The 20,758-nt window shown below is 38.3% G+C and overlaps 1 protein-coding gene across 2 annotated transcripts in view; it reads left to right on the top strand.

Moving 5' to 3' along the window:
- Nucleotides 1-15,610, top strand: part of TRPC6 (transient receptor potential cation channel subfamily C member 6) — a 110,598-nt gene extending 94,988 nt beyond the window's left edge. Inside the window, exons 9-12 of one of the 2 annotated variants that reach the window (XM_067289779.1) lie at nucleotides 1,210-1,413; nucleotides 9,761-9,844; nucleotides 11,805-11,880; nucleotides 12,757-15,610. In XM_067289779.1, coding sequence (XP_067145880.1) covers nucleotides 1,210-1,413; nucleotides 9,761-9,844; nucleotides 11,805-11,880; nucleotides 12,757-12,908 — 516 coding nt within the window. In that variant the 3' untranslated portion in view covers nucleotides 12,909-15,610. The remainder of the gene's footprint in view (nucleotides 1-1,209; nucleotides 1,414-9,760; nucleotides 9,845-11,804; nucleotides 11,881-12,756) is intronic. The other variant, XM_067289784.1, reaches the window with a different exon arrangement.
- The last annotated feature ends 5,148 nt before the right edge of the window (nucleotides 15,611-20,758 follow it).

The raw sequence follows: 20,758 nt of genomic DNA, 5'->3' as shown, positions 1-20,758 counted from the left end.
CACAGAAATCAGTATGAACTTTTGTATGCCGTGGGGGAAAAAAGGGCTAAATCATATCGTTGTTTAGAGAAGAAGGAAGCAGATCTTCAGAACCTCAGGCCATCCCAACCTTTCCAATGGCATGCCCTTGCCTCACTGCAGCAGAATCAGGTTTCTGGTTGTGTGACACTGCTCTGGTCCTGGCTTCTGGGCTCTGGTTTGGAACCACAGTGTCGTCCAGCTTGAGCAAGAACAGCACGTTCTCCAGGGAGGTTCAGATTCTTCTGACCAAAGAGGCCACAGAATGACCAATCAGGTTCAGAGCTCTAAAAACCAGGCTATTAGCCAAAAAAATCTAGTGACTGAATACAAACAGCTTCTAAAAACAGTTACAGTAATGTTGAGTCATGTCCTTGAGCATGACCCCAGGCCTTTCTGCAGAAAACCCTCTTGAGCTTTACAGGGAGGGATAAAATCAGTGCTTTGGCCATCGTAAATGCTTAAGATAAAGCATGGTGATGACAGTATGCCTGGTTTAATCATATATTTCAGCAAGTGAAAAGAATTAGGTAAGAATCATCTGACTATCTTCTTTTTTAACTTCATATTTAAAATATTAGACCAAAATTCTTATTTAAAAATCTGATGCTATGTCTTCTTCATAAAGATAATGGAGGAAATGAATTGAGACAGAAAAGACAAAAAGATAAGAAATCAGAGCTTGTAGTCTCAAAGAGACATTTACATTCTATTATGTTAACAAAGAATTGTTACGTGTTCTTTACTGAACAAGACAGCATCAAAGCATGTGACTAGTCAAAGAAGCACTAGAGGATGAGTTTGAGTGTTCCCATCAAGCTTTACATCAGGCATTGAATTGTGTGCCTATAAGTTAGAGCCTTAGTTCTTATCAGTCTGCCTACAAAGAGCACCAAACAAAAAGTCTACCTTTGTGATCCTATATTGCAGACTAATAACACTCACTCTGGAGTAAGAAATGTTTAATTCAAATCCACTTTGTTCTACTGTGATTGCAATACTTTATATGGATTAATAAAAAAGTTCCATTCACTGAAGTTTGGTTTTCCTAGATTATAAACAAGCTCTTGATCTTTTTAAGATTAACTTCAGCCAATTCCATTCAAAACCTGCATAAAATTTACCTGCAGCTTCTTCAATAGTCAGAATGGTATTGACATTGTATTAAATAGCAATGTTTCGGTTTTACAGGATGATGCTGATGTAGAGTGGAAATTTGCAAGGGCTAAACTTTGGTTTTCTTACTTCGAAGAAGGGAGAACTCTTCCAGTACCCTTCAACTTAGTGCCAAGCCCAAAATCTTTGCTGTATCTCTTACTGAGAATCAAAAAATGGATCTGTAAACCATTTCTGTGCCAAAAGAAAAGTTTTCAGGAAGATGCAGAGATGAACAAGGTAACTTTATAGTGCGTATGCTAATTTTAAAAGACAAAAACAATTTTCATTTTTCATTGTTGGTGTTGACCTGTTTTTCTGGTGAATTTCCCATCTACTTAGTCCAAAGTGACACTTCTGAAGTCAGTCAGTAGAAACAGACTGAAATTCTTACTTTGTTTTTTAATGTAAACAGGTTTTTACATTTATAATCATTTAAGTTCAAAAATATTGTTCCAAATTTAGAGTTCTTCCTGCTTCTTATCACAGAATAAGTAAGGCTGGAAGGTAGCTCAGAGGTCTCTAGTCCAACCTCCTCCTCACAGCAGAGTCAGCTATGAAGTCTGACCAAGTTGTTCAGGGTTTTTTCCAGTTCAGTCTTGAAAACCTCCAAGGACAGAAACTGCACAACCTCTCTGGGCAACTTGTGCCACTGCAGGACTGTCCTCACAGAGAAAAAAAAGTTTTCTTATATCCAGTCTCAACTTCTCATATTTCAACTTATGCCTGGTGTCTCTTGTCCTCCTACCATGCACTGCTGTGAAGAGCCTGGCTCCGTCTCCTTGATGTCCTCCCTGTAGGCACTGGTGGGCTGCTGTAAGGTGTCCCCAAAGCTGTCTCTGCTCCAGGTTGAACAAAGCCAGCTTCTCCAGCCTCTCCTCACAGGGCAAGCGCTCCAGCCCAAACCATCTCGGTGGCCCTCCACTGAACTCACTGCAGTTTCTGAACGTCTTTCTTGCTCTCCCTCAAGTCACCCAGAGCCTTTTCTGCAGAGCTGCTCCCTAGCCAGGCAGTCCCCAGCCAGTGTTGTGGCAGGGGGTTCTTCCCCAGTGCAGGACTTTGCTTTGGTCCTTGTTGAATTTCACAAGGTTCCTTTCAGCCCCATCCTTCACTCTGGATGGGAGCCCTGTCATTGAGCCTATCAACTTGTCCCCCACCAATTTGGTGTTGTCCCCAAACTTGACAGGAGTATGCTCTGACACCTCCCCCATCATTGATAAAGATGTTAAAGAGAACAGGTCCCAGAATGGACCTCTGTGCTATTCCTCTTGTCACCAGCCTCCAGGTAGAGATGACCCATTAACCACTACCCTCTCACCCCAACTGTCCAGCCAGTATGTTACCCATATGGTTGTCCACCCATCTAGACTGTAACCTCCTAATATAGATAGATGAATATTGTGCAAGACAGTGTTAAAAGCCCCGCTATATCAAGGTAAATGACAAATGCAGTCATTTTTTCAAAGAAGGCAATCAGGATGATCAAGCAGAATTACACTTGGTAAATCCATGCTGACTGTTCCCAAACACCTTCTTCTCCATGTGCCCAGAAATGTGCTCCAAGAGGACTCACTCCATTTTTTTCTGAGGTACCAAAGTGAGGCTGAGCAGCCGGTAATTGCCCAGATCATCATTTTGGCCTTTTTTGAAGATGAGATTGACATTCGTCATTCTCCAGCTATTGGGAACATCTCCCACTCTCCATGATCTTTCAAAGATGATAGAGAGCAGCCTTGCGAGGACGTCAGCTAGCCCTCTCAGCACCCTTAGATGCAGCCTGTTGGGTCCCTTGGATTTGCATGGGTCAAGTTTTTTCAAGTAAACCCTGACTCAGTCCTCATCCACTGCTGGTTGTTCTCCTCCTCCTTGATCTCCTTCACTAAGCACAGAGGCCTGGGAGACTTTGTCACTGAAGACCGAGGCAGAGAAGGCATTGAGTACCTCGGCTGTACCTGTCCCCTGTCACTGCATGACCTGCACTGTTCAGCAGTGGGCCTGCGTTTTCCTTGTTCAGCCATTTGCTACTAATGAAACAGTAGAGGTTCTTATTGCCCTCATATCCCTTGTAAATGCCAGCTTTAGGTGAGTTTTGGCTTTGCTAACACCATCCCTACATGCCTGGGCAATGTCTCTAAATTCCCCCTTTGTAGTTTGTCTCTGCTTCCACCAAGAATGCAGCATTCTGTAATCTGTTTTATTTACATGACAAGTACAGTAAAATGCACTTGAGTTGATTCATTACTGTCTCTAATAGGCTTATGTAAAGAGTTTATAGCGAGTGTCTTTTCCTTGCAGTGTCTTGGTTAAATTAAATTAATTACTTTGTGAGAACATAGGGCATAGCACATCACATTAGGTGATATTAGAAGTGTGCAGACTGGCATTATAACACATAAAGGAAGAATGTAAACAAGTAGGCAAGTGAGCATATGGTAACATAACATTCACAAGAAAAAAAAAAGACAGGTTTGTAAAAAAAAATACAGGTGGCAGAATCAAATGTGTCATTTTTGGAATTTTTTTGAGTTTGTTAAAAAAGCCAGTAGACTAATCCTTGTATCTGTCTTTTGCTCTAGTCATTTGACTGGGGGTCAGTAAAGAAATTAGGTGCTTGTGTCAGTTCTTTGTTACAAATGCGACGAGCAGTTTTTCCATGACATATATTCAAGATTGTCCCTTCTCTGCTATATCTCCTCTGTTTAGCTCTCTTCCATCCATTGTCACTGCTCTTTTTCCTTCTCTGCATGTTTTCTCTGCATTCCTGCTCTGTGGTCTTCCCTGTCCTCACTCATATTGTATATTAATATTACTAATTGAAGACTAAAAGAGAAAAAAATAGTTGTAATCCTAGAAGAAAAAAAAATCAAGCTATATGGAAAAACATTAAAGTCTGTGCCTGTTACAAGCTTCTGCCTCTGGCTAAATACATAATAGATTATAAAAACAAACACAGACACTACAAATACTGGCACTAAAATCAAGCTTTTTATTGACTTCAGATGTCTCGTGTACACTACTGGTAATTTTTCTAGCATTTCACAGATCTTACTTCATTTTATTTGGGAAATCTCATCCTAATAATGTGGTTAATACTCATCAGAGGTGATACTGCGTTTGTTTGAGTTTTTAATGACTCCAACATTTGCAAAACATTTTTAAAGCTGCTTGATGTAAATTGATTTTACAACTTCAGTGGATGACAAGCATGTCACTGAAAAGTCATGACTTTAAGGAGATACATAAAAATTTCAACCTGGGTGACGGTGAGAAATGACAAATCAATGGGGGTTTTTTTCTTATGCATTTCACTTATGACTTTCTAAAGCACATAAGTAAGTTAGAACCTTACTTTTAATGAGTGGTTTTAATAAAACTTATGTCCTACGTAACTTAGGTACTCTTGACATGCCAATCTTGCACCCTAAGAAAAGAAGCTGGGTTTTTATCATTCCTCTCCCAAATCACATTCAAACCTAGCAATTCAGGTGGCTAAAAAGATGCAGGTTGAAATAATTACCAATTCTAGATGGAACCCTAAGTAAGGTTTATGTCTAGTTTTAAAGGAGCATCTCTGAAGGAGTGCTGTGAGGATGTAACTATGGTTTATCAAATTTTTTTCTAAACCTGAATTAGTTCTTAATTCCTTTTTAGTCTTCTATATTAATGCTTTCCACTAGCTGCAGATTCTAGAATATCAAACACTAAATGAAAATGTGCTTACTCCCCAGCCAAAGTAGCTATAAAATTTCAAATCAAATTAAAAAAAAAACAAAACTCTTACACTGAAAAACCAAAAAGCAGCTGGACTCACAACCATTCATTTCTCAGCTTTTCCAGCAGAATGACTGATATTGCCAGATGATTACATTTTTACTTACCTTTTGGAGTGCCACCTGCTGTGGAGTTGACCTTACCTGAATCCATTAGATGCAATCCTTTGCACTTCTGAAAAACAACTAAAATGTTTTTGTGCCACGTTTTGATCTGCTATTGATAGTTTATTGCTGTTGTGGGGCTTTCGGAGCATCGTCTCAAAGACATTATCAGGCTTCCTGGTTTTTTTGACTTTGGATTCACCACAATGCTAAGCAGATTGATCCTGCTGTGACTTCTGAGCTGGCCACACTCAAGTGAGGAGCTGCTGCAGGCAAAATGACCTGTGTGAAGATCAGACAAGATCCGGCAGGATCAGACCCATGACTTGGTGGCTTTGTCAATGCTAGTAAATTAAAAGTTCCTGGGAGCATTTCTGGGCACCGAGGCCAACTTGGGAATGGCTCGTCCCTATTCAAACAGTTTTGCCCCCAAAGTAGGGTTGCTGCATACAGTTGTCCCCAGAGCATTCCAGTTGCCAAACTGTGTGTAGAAGCATTTAAGGAGACGGCTAGTCGTTCTGGCCAAAGTCATACTCGGGATGACTCTACCAGTTCACTGACAGAAGCAATGCCATTGCAGTGTCAGAAATGTTCATGCATGGACACAGACCCAGCTGGCGTCTCTCTGCTACAGAGTCCCTCAGTGTGGAAGCAGCAGCACCAGCGTGACTGTAACAAGTCGAGTTAATGGAGGAAGGGTGGAAATTCTGCACCTGAAGCCAGCTCTGTCATGATTTTCACAGGCAGAAAAACAAAGCCAGATGCTGATAATGCCAAGTGGCAAGTGATTTACCTGGCTGCACTCAGAAGGTAGTACACCAGAAACTCATCTCTCGAGACATATCTACATATCTGCAGAAAGGTTTTGAAGATGTTTTCTTACAGGCTGTTTGAAACCTTGAGCTTTCTTCTTTTTGGGGCTAGAATTATTGTTTCACACATTAAGCCTACAAGAAACTAAAACAGAAAAGGGGAGAAATAAATGAAAAAAAGACGGGTTTTTAAAAGAAGGTTTTAAAAAAAACTATTTGGAGTTTCATTCTAAATGGAAAAACAGCCTTGTGAAGGAGAAGGTTTTTGGTTTGAGAGCTGCAGAACTTGTTCATCCTCCTGAGCTAAAAATCAACAGTGGCAGATATCCTATAAGAAGCCATTTTCTTGAAACATGGCCCTTCAGAAAAAATAACGAACAATTAATTATTAAAAATCCCTCACTCAAACCATCACTCTAAACCCTCACTCAAACAATACAAAAATTGTTATTTTTACTTACCTAATATACAACACAGTTGCTGAAATTCTCACAAGTGACCTCTGGTTCTGGGAGTTCAAACTGAGTCATTTTCTGGGAATCCACACTTCTCGTCTAAGTCCATACAATTTACTGGCATTCCAAGTCATCAACTGCTTCTGACAATTGGATTTAAAATGCTAACAAAGTGCAACACAAAACAGCTACAGTAATTACAGATGACTGTTCTAAGTGATTGCATTGATTTTCAAGTAATATTAGAGACTGACCTGATGAGAAGCAAGTTGAAACAAAAAAGTTTTCTTCTAAGAGCAATGGTCCATGCATACTGCATTTCTCCTTTCTCACAGTACTCCTGGAGGAGATTTATTTTTGTTAGGATTTATATCACTGGAGTATTTAAATTACCTTTTTTCCCTCCGGTTTCTTATGTGCTAATTTTCAATGGATATTAACTTAAAAATATGAATACCAGTTCAGCCATTAATATGGCAAACTTAGTTTACTCCTGTAGTAGTTTTCTGGAGAGGAAAAGCCATACGCATGAAGTTTAAAGAGACTTTACAAATTTTGTATAGAAACAAAGTTATAATGAAATCTTGGCAATCTCTGCCACCAAGTGGTCGTTCAGTACTGTCCAGTAAAGGTTCTCTCCTTTTATAGCTATACATAGGCAGATTTAATGAAGTTACACACTTCTGATTTACTTGCTTACTTTCAAATTGCAGTCGTCTTAGTTAATTAAAAGTACATTATTCAACTCAAAAAAATGCAGACTTCTGAAGTGTCAAGGTTAAAATGAGAATGTTATAATATGTCTTTGCTTTTGCCAGTTTACAACTTCTCATTTTACTTATTTCACCGAAAATCATTGATTTTGCTGTTTCAAGTAAAAATCAAGATTATTATTTAAAGCAGATGTTTTAGTTAAACTTTTAAAATGATCCCATTTGAAATAAATTTGAAACTGGTAGCCAGTATTACAGATTGCACTTGCATTTGCAGATTATGTGTAAAGTGGTAAGTAACATATTATTGAATAGTATCACTATTGCAAAGAAAGTTAGAACTCCAGAACAGCTGGGTCACTGGCTGTGCTGCTGGAGTCAAAGCTTACGTCCTGGGGCAACTTTGGCCAGGAAGACTTTACTCTTCTTCTGCAGAGGAAGCATACTCTTCATTTTATTCTACCATATTATTTCCAAAAATAGTTCATTTACAGTTAAGACACCAGGAGCAGAAGAAAACAGGAGGCCCAAGAGAATGATATTTATGAATTCTGAAATCCTGAAAGACTTAGTGATTACACAGTCATGTTAACTCGCTACCCACTACTTTACAAAAATAAATCAAACATAGGTTAAGTTAGAAAGCATACTTAAATATATTATTTTTTCCAATACTGGTTGAAAACGTTTAAGGTAGCTTTATTCAAGCAATAAAAAACAAAAATAAATAGCTCTTTTTATACATCCTTAGTTCAATTTTCATCCAAATTCAGCTTAATATGTCAGGAATAAATATTAATCAAGTAGTATATATCTTCAGTCATTATTTTTGCATATTTCAAATAAATGTAATATGAATAGATATATAATGATTTTAAAAGTGCGTTTGTATAAAAGTTGTGAATCTTTTCTAACGAACAAAGAATTTCCAAATTCAGTGTGAATTTTACATTAATTACAATGTAATATGTTTCACCAATAAGAGTAATCTTTTCTTCAGGAAAAACAATCAAAGTACAAATACTAAACAGAATTGAAAAAATATTTAAATTGCTCCCTATTTGGAGATTTATGAAGACTATTTATTGGTCTTATTTGCTTTACTGTAAAAGTGAAAATAAAGTCATTGGAATCTAGAAAACCGGAAAACTTCTAATGAGGACTCTCCGCAGGACCTAGGAGAATTGAGAATTTTAATTATGTCCTTGATGCTGATTAAGGGACTGCATCTGATGGCTCATTCAGCAGTTTTGTACCTATACAATTCCCAAATCTGTGATTTTTAGCTTTGGTTTGTATTAGTACGTGTAATGGAAATTAGAACTAAACTCTAATAAAGCCTTCTGCTTAGACATTTATTTTTATCATTTTCTAACTGACATGAGGTGTATATTTATCATATATTCCATATTCCTATTTCCATTTCTTCTCAAAGCTCAGCCACAGGCAAACTCCAGTTATACATCAGGAGGATATCATGACTGGAGTCGTAGGAGGAATGGCTACAGGGAAGCTGCAGGCTTTCGTTGGTAGCAGGCGTTGTAGCGCCGGCTCCTGCATCGTGCCATGGCTGTGCGGCTGCATGAGTATCTCACCCTCCCTTGCTTCCCTCCCCACCCAGCCAAACCCCTGCGTGTCCCTGCTGTTACCTACCAAGCTCCCAAGTGCTCCAGTTTGCTTAGCTCTAAGTGCTCAATACAGTAAAACAGAAGCATAACCAATACAGAAAACATCACTAGAAGTACAAGAGGAACCCACAGGATCTGAGACACTGCAATCATAGCCCTACCTTTTTAGAAAAAGTAATAATTTTATTGTGCCATGTAAAATTGCAGAGGACTGACTTTTTGATGGCGGTCCCACTTATTCCTCATCCAGATCAATCATGATTTATATTTCACTTTTTTTTTTTATTATTTCTTGCAATGCTGTTCATTGAACTGGCCTCATATCAATCAAAACTAATATGATCCATTTCATTTTGACAGTTACTATTGACTCTTATTGCAGGCAAACCATTGCAGTTGAGTCTCAGTTCATCATTTTGTGATGCTATAGTCCTTCTCAAAGCTGTAAATCAGTAATGAGTCCTAGCTAGTACATGCGCTGTGCTCCATCTCAGAGTGATGTCCCTTCCTTTCAGCACAGGTAGTAAAGAAAATGCTGTTCAAAAATATCCGCTGATTTGGTGGTTGCTGACATGAACCGCACTAACCTTCAGTCATTAGTGCAAGTGAGGGGAGAAGCAAGCTCATGTATTTTGTGGTAGGGGAGGTTACCTTCATTACAGGCAAGTGCTAAGAAAGAAGGAAAAGGGGCGATTTTGCCACCTCTCCTTCCCTTCCCGGGTTTCTCGCACTCCCTGTGCTGACCCCGTCTCCCGCAGCTGCGCCGTGGCAGCACTGGAGGAGCGCGGCACGGCCGGCACGGCCATGAGATGAGGTAGGGCTCCCTCTTGCTCCTCTGCGCACGGACAGAGGCAGCAGTGCTTGTCATGCAGAGCAAGAAAGCTGCCCGTTTCCTGATTTTGCTACGTCACAGTCTGAAGGAGTTCATTTGAACTCACGCGATGAAATTCTGACTGCAAAGGTACAAAACTTTAGAACAATCATTGAATGCTTCCAGAAAAAAAAAAAGTTAATATTCTATCATATTTGAAATATTTGCATGAGGTAATTTAAATGTATTTTTCCTGTATTTATTTCTTATTATAAATAATGTTTCTATTTCAGCTTGGTCAAAGGAAGCAGTCAAGTATAAGAAGCTCAGATGAAATTCATTTAAACAGTTTAAACAATCCTCCAAGACAGTACCAGGTAAAATTTATTGTTTATTTTTAACGTTTAACATTTAAATTGTTTATTTAATTTAATGTTTATTTTTAAACAAAATAAAGAAGTAGTACAGCTGATGGGTCAAACTGACAGCACGAGGACTGTTTTGAATTTATGTTAATGTGAACTGAGAATGGATGCACAGACTTTGTGTATATCAAGAATAAATGCAATGACTTAGGTATTTACGGTACAATTTTTTGTTTGTTTGTTTCTTGATTGTTTCCTAAATGCCACCCTCATAAGGCAGTATTTTAAAGAGCTTGAAAAAGATATTTTACTTTCATAGGCTCAGTCCTCAACTGCACAGTACAAATTAAGAAACCCCAAAACCAATGAAAAATCTTTTCCCAGTGAATTTGCTAAAGCAGCTTAGCTTCTTGTGCCACATTTCTATACTCCAACACCCCAAAATTACAGGTAATTTGCAGCCTGGTTTCTCTGCAGTCCTTTTTGATACTGGCACACATGCAAGGTGCCTTTGCACAGCTATGCGTGAGGGCGTAAAGAGATCCAGCACAGCCCGCAGAAAGGCCAGCTACTCTGGCCAAGAGGCTATTTCTTTCCTTCTTCTCATAGTACTACAAAGCAGGTGGGAAGGAACAAGCAAGAGCTGCTTGGTCAGTAGAATAGGTCCATCTGAATCCTGCAAAAGGGTATGGAAAAAAGTGTGGAATTAAGTATCAATGTCTTTTTTAACCATAGGATAAAAAACATTTGCCTTCTTGGGCAGGATAGCTCTGCACCGCTCTTACATTATGCAGTGTCTGTACAGGCCTATTCCAAAAACTGACTTTTTCATAGCCAATTACGTTATGGTGCAGTGATAGATATTAAGATTACAAAGTTAGCCCATAATCATGAGGATGTGTGGCTTTGTATTTGAAATGTTTTCAGATTATTAGAATAAACAGGACAGCTATTGACCTTGCAAACATGACTATAATGATGCTCTGGAACCACTAATCTAAGATGATTCACCTCACAAGGACCTCTGGTCAGGTCTATTACTGTGGAGACAAAAGCAGACACATGAACCTATGTATATTTTCTATCTCGTAGTGAAAAACAGAAAATATTGTGTTGTCATGGGTTACACCATACGAAATTATTAAAACCAGAGATAGATCCTCAAAGGTAGTTAGATATCTTGTTCCTTGTTCAAGCAATTTGAACTAATGGCAGAATTAGGGGCAGGATTCAACTGTCCTAGAATGGTAAAAATTTACACCTGAGCTGGTTGGCGTAGGTCCCCCTTATTAGTGGAGGGGGGTAGACATTCAAATGGTGTGCTTTATTTGATCAGTTTTAGGTGTCTGAGATGAATTGTGCTCTCAAGTGTCCATAAAGGGAGTTTAAGGTGACTGCCATAGATATGGACTTTATAAAGTATCTGTATTTGGTCAGATGAGTCCCAGCTGAGGTGCCTAAATGACTCTGAGAATGTGGGTCCCATTTTCTCTAAGCCTCACGTTGGGAAAAAATAACTTATTGGATAAATAAATTAAACTGTTTGCAAAAAGATTTAGTAATTAGCACTGCCAATGAAAGTCATTATCATCTTCTGATAACAATAAAGACTAGATATTTTCACCTGCATGGAGATCCAAGCTGCAACTGATATTAATCATCCTCATAGACTCCAGTAGTGGTCTAAATTAAGCTTACAAATACTAATCATAGTAAGATATGTTTAGTTTTCTAGCTTAATATACATGTATATATTTTGTATAATAAAATTTAAATATCTAGTGTAGATGAAAGCAGAGATTTTTATGAAATATTCCTTTACCTGGGCAAATGCTAGACTGAAATATCTGAATGCAGGAGAAGAATACAGAGCTCATATTATGAAATTTCATAGCAACACTGGAAAGTCCAGCTAGGAAAACTTTTTTTCTTTCTTTCTTTCTTTCTTTCTTTCTTTCTTTCTTCTCCACAGAAAATAATGAAGCGTCTCATTAAAAGATATGTACTGAAAGCTCAGATAGATAAAGAAAGTGATGAAGTCAATGAAGGTGAGCTTGTTGATGATTGCATGTTTATATCTAATCAGAAAATCAAAACAAACTACTTAACACAGTTACATATGCCACCTGAAAACATGTTTTCAAAATACTTGGTTATAAATACGCTTGACATATTTACAAGTGGAAGATGTAAAATTAATGTGAAATTGAAATTAAAGAAGAGATGCAGCTGTGGATCTCTGCTGTCCCACCAGAAGCTATCACCAGCCTGGTGCCCACATGTCAAGAGTGTTGCCCCTTCGAGTAATACCCATGTGTATCCTATAGTGGGGCTACATTTAATGCAGTCTTTCTGGCTTTTGAGGACTTTTGGGGAGCACTCCCAAATGAATTCTCCCTTGTGTGGACATGTGTGCTTATAAGGGAAGCATTCAAATACTTCAGCCTTCTTTTTGGTGTGGTTTATCAGCTGGAAGCACAGAATTGGCACCTTTCACGGTTCCCCAGTGAATGCATTTCACAAAATGTTCTCTTCTGTTTGCATCCCTCCGATGCTGGAGAAACACTGAGTGCAGCAGGAAAAGCAGAGGACAGCTCTATTCCTGACAGCACGAGGCCTTGCTGTTGGCCAGAGGGACTCAGCACCCATAGGCTCCTGCATGCCAGCAGGCTGCTCACCCTCTCTTGCAGCAGCTTGGTGAACTGGTGCAATCTCTCCCCTTCGGACAAGCCTTCAGACTTGTCAGTGTCCTGTACTGCATCTTCATAGTCCAATCCATAAGCCACTGTTCACCAGCGGGCCACAAAACGTCTCACTTTCTCTGGTTCAGCAAAGAAATACAGAAATAACCTATGGTAACTGTGAGACTAGATATGCTATTTTTTCCTTCGCTCCTTAACAGTGTGATCTGTTGTTTCCTACAGGTGAACTGAAGGAAATTAAACAGGACATCTCGAGTCTCCGTTACGAACTCCTTGAGGAAAAAACTCAAAATTCAGAGGACCTGGCAGAGCTCATAAGGAAGCTTGGGGAAAAACTGTCAATTGACTCTAAGGAAGAAGAAAGCAGGAGATAGCCTAAACATTTTAGAAATGCAACAAAACGTTAACAATTCACTTAAAGCCATATTTCTGTTTTTCTCAAGTCTAGCTCACATTTCTACAACAGATTCAGAAATTAAATCATTTCAGCTCTTTATGGAAAAAAACACAGTGGCAAATCCTCTGTGTCTATGGTAGAGAGGAAATACCACTTGAGTAAAGGTATTTATTTATTCTTTGCCTGCTGAAGAAGAGTTAATTTTAGCTCATTCTAATATTCAGCTTACCTCTTTTAGAATGCCAGTGCAATCTTGATAAGCCCAGTCACTGAAGGCTGAAAGCATAAAGCTAAACTTTTCCTACATTAGCCGGTTATTTTTGCAAATTTCCGTTTGTAGACATTCATGCGTATAGTTTAATGAAGCAAAAGAGGAAAATTCCAGACTTTTAGATATTTCTATCAAAATCTATTTAGTTTTTCAAAAGAAATCATTCCCAACGAGCAAAAAAACCTCCAAAAACTGCCTTTCTTCAAAATCTGCGGGATATTGAAGTAACTTATTTGAATGTTTCCTTGAAGAGGTAGGTAGTTGGATATGCAGAGTACTGTGTTATACTCTTCCCTACTTATCTCTCTGTTACTGCTGAACTCTCCTGTCAGATACCTAGATTCTAATGGGAGGTAGTGCATTAAGAAAGAAATATTTTTCACCAGGTCTATTGAAAAGCTCTTGCTGAGGCCTGAAGAAAACTCCTTTAACTCAGATGTAATTTATCGTTGAAGTTCTCATCTGTTTAAGAATTCCAGACTTCTCCAGCTTTTATGTTGTGAACTAAAACCATCAAGGTGCAGGGAGGTTTGAATGTAAATCTGTTAACATTTTTATTGAAGTTGTAAGAAACTAAACCATGAGATGCAAACCCTTACTCTGAATTCCAGGAATATTGTGCATTTGGGACAATGTTTCTTCACAGTTAAACTTGTTTTAATAGTTGAAATTTGTTCAAATCTGTCCTTAGCAAAAGAAAACAGGTTGTTCCACAGCAGTGGGGACTATGAAAGCTAATATTCTATGGAATTGCATTCCTTGGCCTTTTTTTGGAGAAATCTCAATTCTTTTGCTGTATTTCCTAGCACATATTATTTTAGGGATTCCTACTCCTCTTTAAATTTGGTTAAAATTAGTGAAAGGGCTCTGAAGTTTTTTAACAGCAACTTCAAGATGTGTAACACACCTGTAAAAGCCTTATATGTTTAGGAAACAAGGCTAAAAATGGCTTGTCAGTAATTGCTTTTAAATTAGCTTTGTGAAACTTATTTATTGTGGAATGTGTCAGAATGTTTTCGCCTCTCCCTTTTAGACTGGAGGTATAAAAAGATTATTTTTTAAAGTGTTTAGTTTAGTTTCTAGCTGAATTAACTGAGAGTCCTTTTTTAAAATTGTTGGTGAAGTCATTGTGTATTTTCAGGGAAAAAAAGTGGGTTAAAACTGTCTTTGAAACCAGATAACATATAAATACATAGAGGAGAGGGGTTCTGTCCTGCCTGGAGTGCAGTCTAAGTTGTTGTGGAGGTCGGCCTTCCCAGAAGATATTTATCGTGATTCTGGGGAAGTTCTTAGCCTTATGCTTAGCCTATTAGTTCAGCCAGTAATGGAGCATGTGGGACAAGCCACGTACTGTGGGCCTCAGGCATAATGAACTCAGGGTTTAGAAACTTTTAAGGACTCTTCCTCTGAGGGAGGAGAAAAAATGAGATTTTCAAAGGTACTAGAACAGCGTCTATTAAAAACTACAACGTGTTGAGCTGGAAAACTATGGGCTACAGAACAGCCAACTTAATAACTTGCCTTTGATTATTAAAAAGCATTACCTCATAACCTGCAGTATTTCCTATAGTGATGAACAGGGAGTACTGCAGACTCTGAGATGACCTTATTGGTTGATCTTAGCAGAAAGCAGAAATGCTCTGCTTTTGGTGTCAGCCACAGTGTAGAAAATGAAGGCAGTTGGGGGTTATCTCACATTGGAAGTCAAAGTGAAGCTAACTTTGGACTCTTAGCAAGTTCCCACCTTAGCAAGTTCTCTCTAGGCTAGAATTGGGCACTGATTTTGAGTTTCCACTTGAAATATTTTGGCCCTGGTTTTCTGAAGCAGTGAGCACTTACAGCTCCAGTGAACGACCACATGAGAAATCTCAACGCAGATTTTCCACCTCTGACAAGCTCTTCTGAAAATCTGTTGGCCAGAACTTCAAGGTAAAAATTATAGTCAAAGCTCACTTTCAGTAGGAGAAAGTCTTTCTTTTTGGTCATTATAGTGTACAATTTGGATACACAGTCTAGTGCTAGATCATAGTAAAAGATCTCCATAAACCTAATATGAGGAAATGGCACTCAAGGTAAGTAAACACAGTTTAAGATCCAGGCACTTTTAAAGTTAAGATTTTATTACAGAGGCAAAATGGACACTGTGAATTTGTTTAAGCCCAAATTTTGAATTACCTTAAAACTATAGGTTCATAATGTATATATTGTATTTCATGAAGATAATACATATGGATTTTTTTAATTCAATGAAGATATTTTATATGTAGTTATTACTTATGGAACAATTTGTTAAATATATTTGAAGAAGTCTAATGCCAAATGTAGTGTGACAAACAATGTAGTATTTAAAATGAGCACTATACCAAATATATTATTCTGATAAAAAATTAAATGTACCAGACTCAGAATACCTTGTAATGCATTGTATGAATATGTTGGTCCTTCACTCCTGGGAAACTTTGGCTACTCTTGCTTGAAAGGCAGCAGTAAGACAAATATGGTAAAATATTTCAATTTTCTAGCAACACTTCTACATAAAAATATTTCACGGTAGGAACAAAGAACTTGTCATACTGGATTAGACTCACGGTCAAATATCTTGTCTGATGTGTCTGAAGAAACCTGTAGTAGGCAACAGGTAATTTGTGTTCTACATAGTTCTCCCACTGGTTTCTAATAACAAAAGATTTACATTAGCCTTGATGAAGAAGTGTTTCCAGAATTTTTTTGTGAATTATTAGGATAACAAGATAACTTTGCTACTTACTTAACTATTCCTTTAAATCTTGTTCCATTCTTGGGCTCAGCAATTCAGAGTTTCTGCAGTAGGGGGTTCAACATCCAAACGAGACCTAGTGTGAAAAAGTATTTGCTTTTATCAATTTTTTTTCTGAATATCTCTTTATCTGGTATTATCACAGTGTGAGTAGAATCAGTCACCTCTTAGACATCTTCCCTAATCCATTCTCCCTCTCCATTCTCTTCTGTTCTTACTAAGGTATTTCACTAAAAAAATATGAGAGGGTGTCACGCTGTCATGCTATGAAGGTTCGATAGCAACGACTGAGACAGTAATATAATAATAATAAAAAAGATGTTTATTTCCTCACACAAGTTCGTGGATTAGTAACATCCATTAAAATAATGCGATTACTAATTTAGGAAGGATAACACAAAACCATCAGTTACTAATTTAGAAAGGATAACCTGAAACCGTCGATTACTGCGTTATTAATTGGAAGGACTGCTTATCCCTACTTGAAAGCTTTCTTGTTCACTCTCCTAGTGAGAGGGCTCTCAGCCTCGAGGAGTTACCTTAACCCAGCGTCCCAGGAAAAGGGGAGGGGGGGGATACTCACGGTCCAGCCGGAGAGGATGGTCAGGTCACGTTCCCGTCCCTGCTCAAACTCTCCTAGCTCCCAAGTCTCTTTTTATACGGCTGGGGCTCTGGGCAAACACTGCTTTTGCTGACTTTTAGCAAGTTTCACAATCACAGGACTGTTTGTTTGTCTGCTTGGGGGGACCCTGCTAGCGAGGCAAGACCACAACACCTCCGTCTTGTTTCTTCCCTCCCCGGGGGTCCGTGCAGATTCCAGGTGGCAGACTTCACTTCTGCAGTCTTGTTAATGCTGCCATTCCGCAGCCTTGCGCATGTCAGTCCTTGCGCATATCGGTTGGTAGACGACTTTAGTCCTGTTAAGTCCTCTGTTCAACAGCTTTGCGCACGTCAGCTCTGGTGCTCTCAGTTCTTCTGCATATCAATTGACAAACTTCAGTCCTGTTAACTCTTCACTCGCCCATCAGAGGGCTTAAGAAATTCTGAATAGAAGAAAATGCAGTAAGAAAATCCCCAAACTAACAAAGCTTTGCACAAGGATTTCTCACAGTGTTCTGAATGAAACCAAATAAGGCCTCGTTATTGGGAAGAAGTCTTATACGTCATGGAGGACTGCGGATGCTATACAGCAATACAAGTTTAAGGTTCTCAGGATTTACAGAAACAGATCCTGAATAAGAGATACAGAGTTTCATATACAGATTCAGGTATTCCAGGTTAAAATCTGCTGTATTTCACCCTATTTTAGAGCACTGCTGGGCAAAGCCAATGAACCCCACTGGTTTTAAAAGTGAGATCTACAGGCACATCTGATTTTAGATGCCAGCCATGAAGACATCTATGTCTTAGCTCATCTAGACTTTGTTTATATTCAGTGGATAGAAAGAACTTGAGACTTGATTTTTTTCATCTAAAGGTAGACAACTAAAGTAGGCCAGATGAGTCATATGCCAGAAATGACCATTTCTCTCCAATTACTCTAAAGAAGCCACTGAAGCTCTGTTACAGATGTCTATAACGAAGTGTGAGAAATCCCCCACAGCTGGCAGAAATTAGCACTGCTATACACTGCAGAGCTGTGAACACAAATACGCATCTGCTTGGGAGAGCTAGAGCCAGCTAGGCTAGTCCTTCAGAGGGGCAGGATCCTACCCGTCTCGAGAAGAATCCAACCTATCCCCCAGGGATGATGGATAGGAAAGTTTCTTCTTAACTCTGAGGCAATATTTCATTTTTTCTTTCTTCATTAGTGTAACTGTGGGTAGGCATAAATGAAAATACCCATTAACTGCATCTACCCCAGCATGAGAAAAACTGTAACTTACTGTGCACTTGGCAACTAAATTCTCGTTAATGAGCCAGGAGCTTTATGATAAAGAGAAGTTCATATCCCATGCTTTAGTACATTGTGGTGAGCATGTATCTTCAATATTATGTCTTTCAAGTAAAGTTTACAACATACAGTTTGATCTTGGCAGTACTTTAGCTATAGCAGCTGTGTCAAATAATTTACTAAGAACATGTTCTCATGACTGCACTGTCCCAAAACACACTTTAGTCCAATGAAATTTTTCATTTGACTCTCACAGAGATCCCTCAAGCTTGAAATTTGTAGCTGAACATTATAATTAATACACTATAGACCACATAATGTGCAACTGTACTCATTCGCAGAACAGTAGAAATCTTCCTTATGTTGAAAATTTCTCATTTTTCATGTAAATATTTAATACTTTTTAATTCATTAGAAAATTCCTGGTGTGAATAATATTTCTTATTTCTAAATGCTCATGTTCCTGCTTAAATTTTAATTTGGCCTGTGGAAAATAGAACTCATAAATTAGAAAGTTTCTATACGGAAAAATACTCACACTTCAGGTTTTCATATCAAAAGAAAAGCTAGGGTGAGACTGAGGAATGACCTCCAGACTCCACCATCTTAGAAGGATAAGGAATCCCATATGATACATTGCTCTTTTCTGGTGTACATGACCCTGAAGAGCTGAAAATATTTGGGTTGGGGTTTTTTGTTTCCATTGTTGAAAAACCCAACAGACTTCTCTTTCTGTTCTTGTCACCATCTTTAATGTGACAGTGTAGGAGTGATCACAAGGTACAATCTTGCAGTACTTTCTATGTCCAGGCAACTGTATTTTAGTAGGATCCTGTTGTGCTGTAACCTTTTCAATATTCTGTGTTTCAGCTCCTTGACATTTACTCTTTGCTCGTCTAATCAATGGACCTCCAATCAAAGTTATTGGAAAAGGTCAGGTTGTATAGTGTGCAAGTACAGTTCAGGAGGTGAATCATTTTGATATTAATAGCAATACTTTTAAACACTTTTACATATAAACACTTTTCTACTGCTTTGATATTTCATTGTGCTTTATAAACAACAAGGAGTATATATTCTGTTAGGTTTGCACACAGTGTCTCTGCTGGTTTCTCTGGGTTTGCTCATGGGCAATGACTAATTACTGTGGGCAAAATCACAAGGAATCTAGCACTAAACAATTATTGTTTACAATGCCGTTATGAGCTATTGTGATCTGTAGGCATAAAGGTATAAAACTTTTCAAAACAAAGCAGAATATTCATTCTATAGCAATGCCGACTTACCAAAAAAAAATATTTCATAACCTGAGTTTCAAAGTTTCAGTCCTCCATTGTTCCCAATTGGGACAATTCTATCCAAACTTTATGGTTCATACCCACCTCTGATCTTGCTTCTCCTTTATCAACATGTGAGAGGCTACAGGGTGCAGTCCTGTCATGGATGCTTCTAGCAGGCATATTTCAAAAACCGTCTTTAGGTCCATGTGTCACACATCACTGCTGAGAAGGAGCTATGTGTGTGCCTAGCAAGGGTTATAAGCTCAGTGAAGGTATGACATTTCTATTTAGAGGCATCTCTTGGCTGCAATGCAGGGACATGACCCCAACTTCACAAAGTCCTAAACAAGTTTTCTGCAGCAGTTTGCAACTTCAAAAATTAGTACCTTCTTTTATGGGGCACAAATATATTTTCTTGGTCACATTCACAGGAAAGTTATATTTCTAAAACTATCATGAACCAAATGTATATACAAACAGGATAGCTAATAACTGATATTTAAAATTATTAATGAAATAAAGAAAAAAACTATTAAGAGGACAGTCTGAGTTGAGATAAAGCTTTTCTATGAAGTGAGCAGCCAGGAGCAGAAGGAGAAGAACAAATGAGTCATCTCTGAGCCGTCAAAAAGGCAGTCAGTCAAAAAAGGCATAAATAAAAGGATAATCACTCCAAAACTCTTTTGACTGTAGGAAAAAACTACTCACTTTCAACTAGTGAATGGTTTTATACAAATAAATGTATTTTCCCACGACCTTGGTCAAGCCATTTAAACTCTCTGTTTCTCAGCTTCCCCATTCATGCCAGGACAAAATGATATTAACTGATGTAAAGTGCTTAATACTGTGCTCTCTGTTGTCAAACGTGCTTGAATAAGTAGTCGGAGAAACTGATAAAAGAGAAAACTAGTTCTTTCTCAAAGGGAGTATCTTCTTGCTTTCAGAAAAGACTTTGAACAACTATATGCAGAACCTGAATGGTATAATCCACTGAAACAGGGGAAAAAAACCAGAAAATTTCATGAAATAAATGTCTTCACAGCAAAAGGCATTGCTATGGAACTGTTCATGAGAACTCTAAAAATTCCAATTAAGATACTCACGGACCCTGTCCAGTCTGTAGCCCTACTGTTCAATCCCCACTTCCTCGTCATAAGCTGGAGCTCTGCAGCTGGCTCATGAGATACTCACTTTTGAGCGGAAAAAAATCACTAACACAGTAAATATTTTAAAATATCATCTGTCACAAACAGCAGTCTTTCTGTTGAATAGAAAATCAGGTATGTATCAGGTAGCTATCAAATCATCTTGTAGAAGTGTTCAAGATTACTTTGGATGGCTGTGCTAAAGCATTTATAATTTCTCCTGAGAATGATTGATGTATTTTTCAAATGCAAGTGTTTGTCCCAGACATCACTGTTTGCTCTAATTCAGAAACTGCAGGATCATTTAAGAAACATCAGCATCATTTAAGAATGCTGTGAGCTTCTTCCATCTGTAATGGATCTTATACTTTACTTTGCACTTTATTTGAGGAGACGAGGCTTACTGATACAGCCATATTGCTTCAGTAGACACAGAGACCCAGTGTTGGCCCAGTCTATTT

This window comes from Apteryx mantelli, chromosome 1 (genome assembly GCF_036417845.1).
Source record: "Apteryx mantelli isolate bAptMan1 chromosome 1, bAptMan1.hap1, whole genome shotgun sequence".
Taxonomy (NCBI): Eukaryota; Metazoa; Chordata; class Aves; order Apterygiformes; family Apterygidae; genus Apteryx; species Apteryx mantelli.
This window is presented reverse-complemented; position numbering and strand designations above follow the sequence as displayed.